The sequence below is a fragment of the Oncorhynchus tshawytscha genome, linkage group LG15 (assembly GCF_018296145.1).
Source record: "Oncorhynchus tshawytscha isolate Ot180627B linkage group LG15, Otsh_v2.0, whole genome shotgun sequence".
NCBI classification, from domain to species: domain Eukaryota; kingdom Metazoa; phylum Chordata; class Actinopteri; order Salmoniformes; family Salmonidae; genus Oncorhynchus; species Oncorhynchus tshawytscha.
Genome location: NC_056443.1, coordinates 29,972,686 through 29,984,832, shown reverse-complemented (window position 1 = coordinate 29,984,832; position 12,147 = coordinate 29,972,686). Strand labels below are relative to the sequence as shown.

General features: G+C 41.7%; 1 protein-coding gene across 1 annotated transcript in view; it reads right to left on the bottom strand.

The window, feature by feature from the left end:
* The window catches only part of LOC112214895 (ankyrin-2-like), a 192,760-nt gene that overhangs the window by 88,827 nt on the left and 91,786 nt on the right, over positions 1–12,147 (bottom strand). The window contains 7 exon segments of the mRNA XM_042298414.1: positions 2,163–2,261; positions 4,182–4,280; positions 4,928–4,936; positions 6,028–6,051; positions 8,048–8,233; positions 8,423–8,521; positions 8,814–8,912. Of these exon segments, the coding sequence (XP_042154348.1) occupies positions 2,163–2,261; positions 4,182–4,280; positions 4,928–4,936; positions 6,028–6,051; positions 8,048–8,233; positions 8,423–8,521; positions 8,814–8,912 (615 nt within the window).

Sequence of the window (12,147 nt, the reverse complement as noted above, 5' to 3'; positions counted from 1 at the left end):
TTTGGCCGCCTCTCCTTCCAGTTCTCTGCTGCCAATGACTGGAACGAACTACAAAAATCTCTGAAACTGGAAACACTTACTGTATCTCCCTCACTAGCTTTAAGCACCAGCTGTCAGAGCAGCTCACAGATTACTGCACCTGTACATAGCCACTCTATAATTTAGCCCAAAAAACTACCTCTCCCCCTACTGTATTTATGTATTATTTTTCTCCTTTGCACCCCATTATTTCTAGCTCTACTTTGCACATTCTTCCACTACAAATCTACCATTCCAGTGTTTTACTTGCTATATTGTATTTATTTGCCACTATGGCATTTTTTTTTGCATTTACCTCCCTTATCTCACCTGACTTGCTCACATTGAATATAGACTTATTTTTCTATATTTTTTGGTATTATTGACTGTATGTTTGTTTTACTCCATGTGTAACTCTGTTGTTTGTGTCGAACTGCTTTGCTTTATCTTGGCCAGGGCGCAATTGTAAATGAGAACTTGTTCTCAACTTGCCTACCTGGTTAAATAAAGGTGAAATAAATAAATAAATAAAATAAAATGTGATTTGATTTATCTGGCTAGTCCCGACTCCCAACACGTTCATTACTATGGGACAGCTGGAGATCGAATTCGAATATTGAAACAATGTTGGAAATGTCAGAGAGACAAACAACAAGGTTTATACAAATCTCCACTGTTGAAAACTAAATGTTATTCTAAAAGAAATGTGAGATAATGTCTAGATGTTTTTTTATAATTTTCCTGGCTGGGTTGATGAGACAGTGGATTGCGGAGTGTTAGGAATTTTATGAATAATGACTAAACAATATCTACATTTTAAATAGAACTATAAATAACTAAACTCTACTCTGTTTTATTATATCTGATTAATACATACCATTCCAGCTAGTTTGGGGAGGAAATGGATTGTGGGTTTTAAGTAAGCAGAAAGGATCGTTAACCTATGGTTGAACCGACTCAACTTAGTTCTGGGATGTTTAGATAAGGCAGCGAGTGTTTTCCTGGGTTTTCCATTATCTGGAACTGTCTTCTAAATAGTGATGGATGAAGGTGAAGATTCCAGAAGTGAATCTTGATAAGTGTGTCTGGAGTGAGCGAGCGAGGGGGTTATGAAATTCCTCTGACAGGAGTCAGATGGAACAGAGTAAATAGGCATTTAAACATCATAGATTTAGCCAGTGGTAACTTGCGGAATAGACACCAACTGAAATGCAGTTTTAACCAATCAGCATTCAGGACTAGACCCACCCATTGGATAATAGGATTCAATACCTTGGTAATAGACACAAATATCAATTAAATAATTTTAAAAAGGACGTTTTCTGACACGAAATATGGATTGATTGATGGAGGTATAGTGATGGAGTGATTTGAGAGAGGAGGGAGAGTGGTTTTTGCCCTAAATTAATTCAGTAAGCTGACTGAGCAGCAAAACGGCCAAGGACACAGGAATAACAGCGGGTCAAAATGGAGGGCGTTAGGCTCAACAAGTTATTCTCTAGTGGGCTAGCTGTAAATACATTGATCTGCAGCTCTCACTCACACACACACACACACATCCAGCAGCTATGCAGTACACCAACATACTCACTGACCCTCTCTCGTACTGATCAATACATGCCACATACAGTCCACACTCACTGACCCTCTCTCATACTGATCAATACATGCCACATACAGTCCACACTCACTGACCCTCTCTCATACTGATCAATACATGCCACATACAGTCCACACTCACTGACCCTCTCTCATACTGATCAATACATCCCACATACAGTCCACACTCACTGACCCTCTCTCATACTGATCAATACATACCACATACAGTCCACACTCACTGACCCTCTCTCATACTGATCAATACATGCCACATACAGTCCACACTCACTGACCCTCTCTCATACTGATCAATACATCCTACACCCACATACAATATTGACAGTGGGCACACTTATACAGTACTTATACAGTACACACACACTGACACACACACACACACATACACCACACACACACACACACACACACACACACACACACACACACACACACACACACACTGGCCAACGGTGTGTGTGTGCACGTGTGTGTGTGTGTGTGTGTGTGTGTGTGTGTGTGTGTGTGTGTGTGTGTGGACTTACCCTAGTCTTAGCGTCGATCTGAGACCCCCTGTCCAGTAGGAGGCGCACCATGTTAGTGTTACCACGCTTGGAGGCCACGTGGAGGGGAGTGATCCCATTCTGAAACACATAGAACACAATGGAAGACACATTCAAATCGAAATAAACAAATTAACTAATGGTAACGGTGACTGACCCCATTCAGTTCAAATTTGCACAACCGCGGCATTCAAACGAGGCTGCAATGAATACTAATGTAGCGACTGTAGTGACAGTGCTGGCATCAAAATCTGGGGCGTGAACTACGTTTCTATTCAAGCATTGATTGACATGGTAATGGCCCAATAGTATTGGAGAAAAGTTTTTAAAAACGGACCCCTCTGGCGCTGTACGATAAATTGTGACGTGTCATGACGTAACGTAGAGCATTCATTATGCAACTCATTCTGTGTCATACAGCCTCTTTCCACCAGGTGTGGCGCTTCTCTTGCAGATTAAAAACAAGAAAAGGACAGGGTCAGGGTTAAAGGGGATACCTGGTCAGTTGTACAACTGAATGCATTCCTTTTTTGCGTCATCACTGCAGCCATCATGACGATCAAAAGCCGCGACAGCCGCTGTTTACTTCTGAAGATCACTTTAGAGCCGTCCCCCAAAAAACCCCATTCAAGTTCCACACAAACCTTCAAATAGGTATGTAATGACACATTATATAAACTCTTTATAGTGTTTTATTTACATTTTAGAGGTGATAAGTTGGACAGATAGGGTGAAAAAAAAGCTGTTTCCCAACTAGACATATCTCCCCCTTTCACTTTCACGCAGTAGGTTTCACTTCCCCACCCCCCATTTTTAAAAAGACCCGAAGGAGCTCATTGCTTTCTTCAATCATGCAAAGATGGGCAGCATGAAGGTCTCATCATTGATTTTGCTGGAAAGGGAGAAATTGTGCTTTACAATGTTATTCATATTACAGTTGACCTGGAAGTATTACGTTTGTTGGGCGCTAAAATAAGGTCAATTGTACGGAACAGCGCTATGTAAAAAAGTGCGTTAGTTACCGTCATATAACCACAATACTACTGTATACAAGGCCAGAACACAGTTTCTATTATGTTTAATGTTATCTAATATGCCTCAATGTATTTCCCTGCTGGGACAATAAAGTTTTAATTGAATTGAATTGCTGACAATGGCTTCCTGTTCATTCATCCTCTTAGGATGTGTTCTGTTGTCTTGGCGTCTGGCCACTCCTCTGCTGTCTGTGAAATCCTGACAATGTGAAAGCTGATCGCCTGGCCCAAAGAACTGCGGGACACACAGCTTGTGAGGATGACTGTGACTAAAAACACCTGAGAAAGTGTGACATAGCAGAAATGACAGGGGTTTTGAGTCTTACGTTTCTGCAAATTAAAGGATTCTCACACACACACAGTCTGAGAGTTAAGAAGAGTACTGCTTGAGTCTGTGACCTTAAAGTAACCTTTCAGCTTGATCAGAACACTGTCCCTGTCTCTGCCTTTGAGTCTCAACTCCTAAAAAAGATAGGCTTTCTCCCATTCTCCTGGTTCCTCTCGTCTGTCTGAGTGGTTGTACAGTACAGTACAGTACAGTACGTGTTCCCTTGAGTGACTGATGGAGAAACATTGACATGATAATTCAGAGAAAAGGGGAAGTGATCAGGCGGATGGCGTCATTATCCTAGAAAGCATATCATTAGCAGACTGTGGGTTCCTAAAGAGCAATACACTCTACTCGCTCAGAGTGTGTGTGGACGTGTTTTAAAGTCTCCTGTTGTTTATGGCTCTTGGACTCTGTGCAGGGTTGGCACAGTGTGTGGGCAGCCCTTCCTATTACCTACAAACTGTGCACTAGTCCCAGTAAAGGTCTATATTAATGGTGCCCAGGACCTTGTGGCATAATGGAGGCACAGCTGACTGCAGATCAGAAGGTAGAGGTAATGGTGCCTAAGACTTTGTGGCACAACGGTAACACAGCTGACTCCAGATCAGAAGGTAGAGGTAATGGTACTCTACTCACCCTGGCTGTGAAGTCCACAGCCGCCCCACGGTTCAGCAGTAATGTGGACACGTTCACGTTTCCATAGTGAGCAGCGATATGCAGTGGCGTGAATCCACTCTGTAACACAGGGGGGGCGGACACAGAGAGCGGGAGGGAGAGAGAGAGACAGAGTGGGTTAGATAGTAGCCTCATTCATGACCCCAAAATCTGACCCTTCACCCTTGACCTCCACCATCCCAGCATGCAGCAGTCGCATCACGTCAACAAAAAGAAAGAAACAAAAGGAAATGAACAGTCAAAATATTTTTTTTAAATTGAAGAGGGAGGAAACCAAAGAGAGGAAGGGAAGGAAAGAAATCTTAAAATTCAGTTTCAGAAAATCATGATTCGATTACGAACGTACACACAAATTCTGTAGTGTACGCATACACACAAACACAAACTCAGTAAGATCTCCACCATGCAACTGGTGATCCTACAGTCTGAACAAAATAGAAACAAGAGTGTCTACATTTAAATAAATAATAAATAAATATTAAATAATTAATAAATGAAGTAAATAAAAACCAAATACACAAAAAAACTTAAACAGTATTAGTTAAGCACACATTTACAGGACGGAGAAGGAAAAAAAAAACATGACTGTATATTTTATCAACACCAAAGTGCACTATGTCATTGTACTGCATATTGTCATGTTAGGAATTCTAAGAAACCAGAGAGAAATCAAAGCAGGTGGGAGTATTGTGAAACTCTTGGCTTACCTTTCCATTCTGAAAGTCATGGTCCGATTTAATGTGAAAACATTATTTACAAAAGTGTGAAGAATTGTAGACTACGCGATGATTCAAAATTACACATTTAAGGCTGATAGCTGATAATGGTGCAAATTAAGAGACACGATGCATCATGCTATTGGTCCTGCAAACTATCTGCAAAGCACCTGGATACTTTTGGATTGATGTAATATCATGACATTGCATTGGTGAGTATAGTATACTGTATAAAAACATGTTTGAATGCAATAATAATGTACATATATTAGCATTGATATATGTCTTTATCTAATCTCAAGCTCCTTGTAATTATAAAAATGTGACACTACTGACCTCATTATAACAATTCAAAATGTTGTGTTTGGTCAAATAACATCCATTTAGTTGATAGTGCATATGGAAAATATAAATAGATGGCATGCAACACAACATATAGGTGTTGTATATGTTAACAAACACCCTGTCAAAAAGCATTATTCATCATTATCAAAAATGTTTTGTATTAGAGGTGAAATGTATCAGAGGTTTTCAGTAATCAAGCTTGCTGAGCTTGTCAACCAATCAAAATAGAAAGGAAGTCCAAAGTACGCACAAAGTAAAAATGAACAGATAACCAATTTCTAACTGAAAGACAAACTACTGAGGTGTGAAAAAATAAATATTGCCATGCGTACTTAAGGCCTGGGGGGGTGTGGTATACGGCCAATATACCACAGCTAAGGGCTGTTCTTAAGCATGATGCAACTCGGAGTGCCTGGACACAGCCCTTAGCCGTGGTATATTGGCCAAATACCAAAAACCCCGGGGTCGCTTATTGCTATTATAAACTGGATACTAATGTGATTCTAGCAGTAAAAATAAAACGTTTTGTCATACCCATGGTATACGGTCTGATATACCACGGCTGTCAGCCAATCAGCAATCAGAGCTTGAACCACCCAGTTTATAATTAGCATTACAGAACAAAATCAAAAGACCCGCGGCTATTTGCCACCGTGCAATGCTATAGACGTGAGGGAAATAAAGACAAAACAGAACAGTGATGTGTTTTATGGTCAAGGTTGGAGTGGTAGACATAGTGGTTATACCTCCGTAGTCCTATTGACCATCATCTGAAGCAGTAGAGACGGGGGAGGGAAAGACATTTCACAAACAGTTGTACAGACGCTCAGAGCTCAGGGTAGTTACGCAGTACAAAGAATACTGGCAACGTGACTAGAGTGGTATGATTCTCTAAAAAAAAACTGCTTTATCGCTAAACTGTGTATGCTTTATAGTATCTTTCCATCCAAAAACCTTCAGATATTTTACAATGATGGAAGGAAGCCCATGGAGCTATACTGTACACAATACTATTATCTATGAGCAGGCCTTACTGTCGCTATGCAACAGGCCACAGTGATGCATGGCAGCCATTTTGTGCCACAAGGCCAAACTCACTAGAGAGTTGCAAATTTATAGTGTTTTTACAATTCAAAGTCAGACTTTAAGACAGGTGGTTATTTCCAAACGAATTCAGGTAAAGTCAGACGACTTTCATGGCTGCGTTTATAATTTTTTCACTAAATGGTCTTTCGATGAATTAGATCAGCTCTGAAAAATATCTGATGTGAAAAGATCTGACGCGATTGGTCAAAAGACCAATTAGTGGAAAAAATATCTGAATTTGGCTACCTGTGTAAATGCAGCCATAGTGTGTGATAGTGGGCGTGTGTGATAGTGGGTGTGTGTGATAGTGGGCGTGTGTGAGAGAGTGTGTGAGTTTATGTGAGTGTGCTGCACTCTTCATCCACCCTCCTCTGGGTCTCCCCTGTGGCTCATGGTGAAGAGTATTTCATGAAGACAGCTGAGCTGCAAACAGCATGTCATGGCTGCATATATTATGTAATATGATTTAATAACATTAGCATTAGGTCTGACACAAGGACAGTGTTACGTTCATTGACAACATCAATTATAACTGGTGTGCCATGCGTTTATAGCGCGGGGCTGTTGACGACCTGGTGAACCACAACACTGCTAGTTTTCACTCATTCTCTAGTTTTCACTCCTGTTATCGTCCTACACCGAGGACCACATTGGAAATACGATTTTATGTTTTATCCTCTGGGGTTCTTTGTACTTTCAATTGTTTTTTTAAACCGTGTCAGCTGTTTTACCCAAAAGTCAAACGATCAATCAAAAGGACTGATTTAGACCTGGGTAATGCAGGTGAGTGGATGTTGGCCAATCAATGACATTGACTGGTCAACCAGCTAGGAAAATCAGCAGTGCTACAGGAGGGCCTTTTGGATATGACTTCAGTTTAGGCTACTGTCTTTCAAAACAAGTGAAACTGCACTTAACTCTAGCCACAGCCCATTCCTACACACCCCACCTCGTTTCCACAGGAATCCCCCAAGGGTGCATGCATACGGCCCTTAAATTGTGATATTCAACAATACGACCTGTGGACAACAGCACACTCCATACAGTGCTAGACATAAACACAGTGGTAGCGAGTGATGGGGGAGGAGGGTGTGAGTGGGTCAGACAGACAGATGAGACAGGAAGAGAAAGAGGCCCGGTTAGTGGCAGGACCAAGGAAGACGTGGCAGGCACACAGACACTGAAGGAGAAAGAGAGAGAGACAGAGAGACAGAGAGAGAGAGAGAGCGAGAGAGACAGAGAGACAGAGAGAGAGAGATACACAGATAGACAGAGAGACAGACAGAGAGACAGACAGACAGACAGACAGACAGACAGACAGACAGACAGACAGACAGACAGACACAGACAGACAGACAGACAGACAGACAGACAGACAGACAGACAGACAGACAGACAGACACAGACAGACAGACACAGACAGACAGAGGCAACCAACTACTGGTAAACACCCCAGACAGTCAGACAGGAACTAAGGTCAATGATGACACATTCTCCTGACACTATTTGCTATTAAAAAGTGTTGTTATTTATACCATACACCACAAAGTGCTGACAAACTAAACTTTAACACACTGTATTATATTTCCTTATGGGCTTGCACCATTAACAACACATGGTCCTAGCACCACAGAGATATGCTAACCCAATGACACAGATGCCCGTTTTAACCGGCCGCACCTTGGACTGGACGTCGGCGTTGTGGTCGTTCTGGAGGAGCAGCGCTGCAGACTTGGTGTCGTCCTTGCGGGCGGCGATGTGCAGGGCGGGCAGCCGCACCTTGCCCTTGGTGTCGTTCTCCAGCAGGACGGACACCACCTGGTTGTGGCCCTGCTGGAGGGCGATGGCCAGGGGGGTGAATCCATCCTGGAGGAGGGAGGAGATGGGGAGGGAGGAGTTTAGCATAGCCACAGACAAACAATGGTGATGGATAGAGTTGATATGTAATTATTCAAAACAGAACAAATTGTTCAAAATGGTAGTTGTTGGTAACATATTTATGTCAAAATGTGACTTAAACTGTATGACTGCCATAAAGACACACTCCGTCCTCACCTCTGTGGCGGTGCTCTGGTTACCTCCGTTCTCCAGAAGGTAACGTACCACATCTATATGGTTCTCCTGAGCAGCCATGTACAGAGGAGTGAAGCCATTCTGGAGACACAACAGTGCAACATTAGACCTTAGAACCTAATGAAGACAACAACAACTGTACATGTAACATCATTTTGGGAAGACACCATATTGTATGGCATCAATCAATACAACATCAATTTGACTGGCTGTACACCACACAGTAAGAGGGTATGTGCTTAGCCCATATGTCCACAGGTATGTCCATAGGCAGGTATGTCCACAGCATTTTATGGCCACCGCAATCCTGATCAGTTGGTAGGGATTAGAGACAAAAGCAAGATAGCTGCCGCCTTGCTACTGTATCTCTTACCTGAGACTGAGAGTTAATTTCTGCTCCCTGCTTCACCAGCATCTTCACTACGTCTGCCTGTCCGGCCAGAGAGGCAATGTGGAGGGCTGTGTTCCCTTTCTGGTGGATAGAACACACAGACAGTACTTCTAGCAGTATCAGAGAACAAGGAAAACATGGAGCATTGGGGGGGGTTGAGTTGCTAAAGGAGTGAGTTAAAACACATAACAAGAGGTTCACGTTTCACCTCAGACAGAAGGAGAATATCACATCATGAATATATGACAGGTACTGCTTGGCACTGTATAGGCCTAAAAACACAGATGAATACAGGTACTGCTTGGCACTGTATAGGCCTAAAAACACAGATGAATACAGGTACTGCTTGGCACTGTATAGGCCTAAAAACACAGATGAATACAGGTACTGCTTGGCACTGTATAGGCCTAAAAACACAGATGAATACAGGTACTGCTTGGCACTGTATAGGCCTAAAAACACAGATGAATACAGGTACTGCTTGGCACTGTATAGGCCTAAAAACACAGATGAATACAGGTACTGCTTGGCACTGTATAGGCCTAAAAACACAGATGACTGTATAGGCCTAAAAACACAGATGAATACAGGTACTGCTTGGCACTGTAAAAAAATAGGAACATGTATTACTATTACAGTTTGGTATTTCATCTTTACACAAATGAATAACCTTCAACCTTTCTTATTTAACCTTCAACCTTTCTTATTTAACCTTCAACCTTTCTTATTTAACCTTCAACCTTTCTTATTTAACCTTCAACCTTTCTTATTTAACCTTCAACCTTTCTTATTTAACCTTCAACCTTTCTTATTTAACCTTCAACCTTTCTTATTTAACCTTCAACCTCGATATTAAACTGATTATGGCAGTAGACACATGACCCAATAATCATGTAAACACCTCACTCTGCTAATCTTAACCGGTGTAACGTCAAAATAGCATACGCTGATTAAAACACCTGGTTTTCTGAGCAAATCTTTCGACACATTAGAACACGCAAACATCGCAGACAAAAGTGCCCTCTTTGGCCTCATGGGGTGGAATGTTATTCAAACGTTTCTTAACGTCCCCATTAATAACGTTTTTGTTGTTGTTGTTTTTTTACAACGAAAATCCGGTGTTTCTATGTCAAACAGTTTTTGTTATATTTCAGTCTTCTGTGGTGTTTAGAAAGTGTAATATTGGGATGCAAACTCAACATGTGATAGATTTCAACTCTATGTCTAACATGGTACAGGTGTCTTGTTTTTGTTGAGCCCATAACCATGTGTGAGGTTTATACTTTGTTTAAGACTAACACAAATCACTCTGTGTGACCCTGATTTAGCCCACTGCAGTATATGGTTAATCGGCATTACTATATCTGAAACTCAGCTGTATGGAAAATCGGTCTTAACATAGAATGTTTAATAATTTAATATATTGAGTGATATTAGTGCAGACATTAGGTCAATAAATAAAGTGTATGTTTACGAGCTGCAGAGAGATGCCAGTATGCGACTAGCTCAGACGGCTAGGTTGGCAATGACAGCTCTGGTGAACTTGTCGCTTGTAGCATAGCCTCCCAGGTCTCCTGTGCCCACCCAGATCTGCGCATGTGCTTCCCAAAAATAACATGTTCGCTGTGATAGAATGTTTATTTTGATTGGTGATTTTCTGCAGAGTGCCATCAGATGTCTCCATGGAAACAGGATTATTAGGGAAATCCTTCTTCTTGCATAGCATGTAAATACTACTATCAAACTATTATATTATTGTGACTATCCACAAATAATACCACATTTTTGTGTGTATATTTTTGTGTGTATATAATCACATTCAGAGATAATCACCAGATGTCATTACACTCAGAGATAATCACCAGATGTCATTACACTCAGAGATAATCACCAGATGTCATCACACTCAGAGATAATCACCAGATGTCATCACACTCAGAGATAATCACCAGATGTCATTACACTCAGAGATAATCCCCAGATGTCATCACACTCAGAGATAATCACCAGATGTCATCACACTCAGAGATAATCACCAGATGTCATCACACTCAGAGATAATCACCAGATGTCATCACACTCAGAGATAATCACCAGATGTCATCACACTCAGAGATAATCACCAGATGTCATCACACTCAGAGATAATCACCAGATGTCATCACACTCAGAGATAATCACCAGATGTCAACACACTCAGAGATATTTTGGAGTGGATGAACATTCGCAGGTAGCCTACTTATAATTTGTTGACAATAAGATGAAAACATCATGACTCGTTGTGTTCAAGCCAAATTAATACATTTTGCTTACTATATATTAGGCCCATAAAAAGAATCATGCACAAGGAGGTCCCACAAAAAAATAGAGACAGCATATATCACAGTATAATTGGCACTCTGATCAAACCTCATATAACTAGCTATACCCTACTCCCTCCCTCATTAGTGTTATGACATTTTCGTTACGACACAAATGACTGTCATACCGCCATCGCATTACTCTTCAGCAACTCCCATTCACCATTTTATCACCCATCCTCATTCATTCAATCCATCACTGACAACCCAGACAGCCAGGCATATCCACAGACACCCATGGCTCAGTGATGGAGTTGAGGGGGCCTCCCTAATGATGCTGTGACATAGCCAGCCAGGGATAATGCCTTCCTAATGATGCTGTGACACAGACAGCCAGGGATAATGCCTTCCTAATGATGCTGTGACACAGACAGCCAGAGAAAATGCCTTCCTACTGATGCTGTGACACAGACAGCCAGGGATAATGCCTTCCTAATGATGCTGTGACACAGACAGCCAGGGATAATGCCTTCCTAATGATGCTGTGACACAGACAGCCAGAGAAAATGCCTTCCTAATGATGCCGTGACACAGACAGCTAGTGATAATGCCTTTCTAATGATGCCGTGACACAGACAGCTAGCGATAATGCCTTCCTAATGATGCTGTGACACAGACAACTAGCGATAATGCCTTCCTAATGATGCTGTGACACACAGCCAGGGATAATGCCTTCCTAATGATGCTGTGACACAGACAGCCAGAGAAAATGCCTTCCTAATGATGCTGTGACACAGACAGCTAGCGATAATGCCTTTCTAATGATGCTGTGACACAGACAGCCAGGGATAATGCCTTCCTAATGATGCTGTGACACACACACAGAGAGTTTTCACTCATACCAGCAACAGCCTGGGATTAATCCCTAAATGCTTTTAACTAGGACACATTAACAAGTCACGTCAAGAAACTTGTTTCAGTGACAGTCTACCTCAAGTTTGGGGTAGGCCTATTGG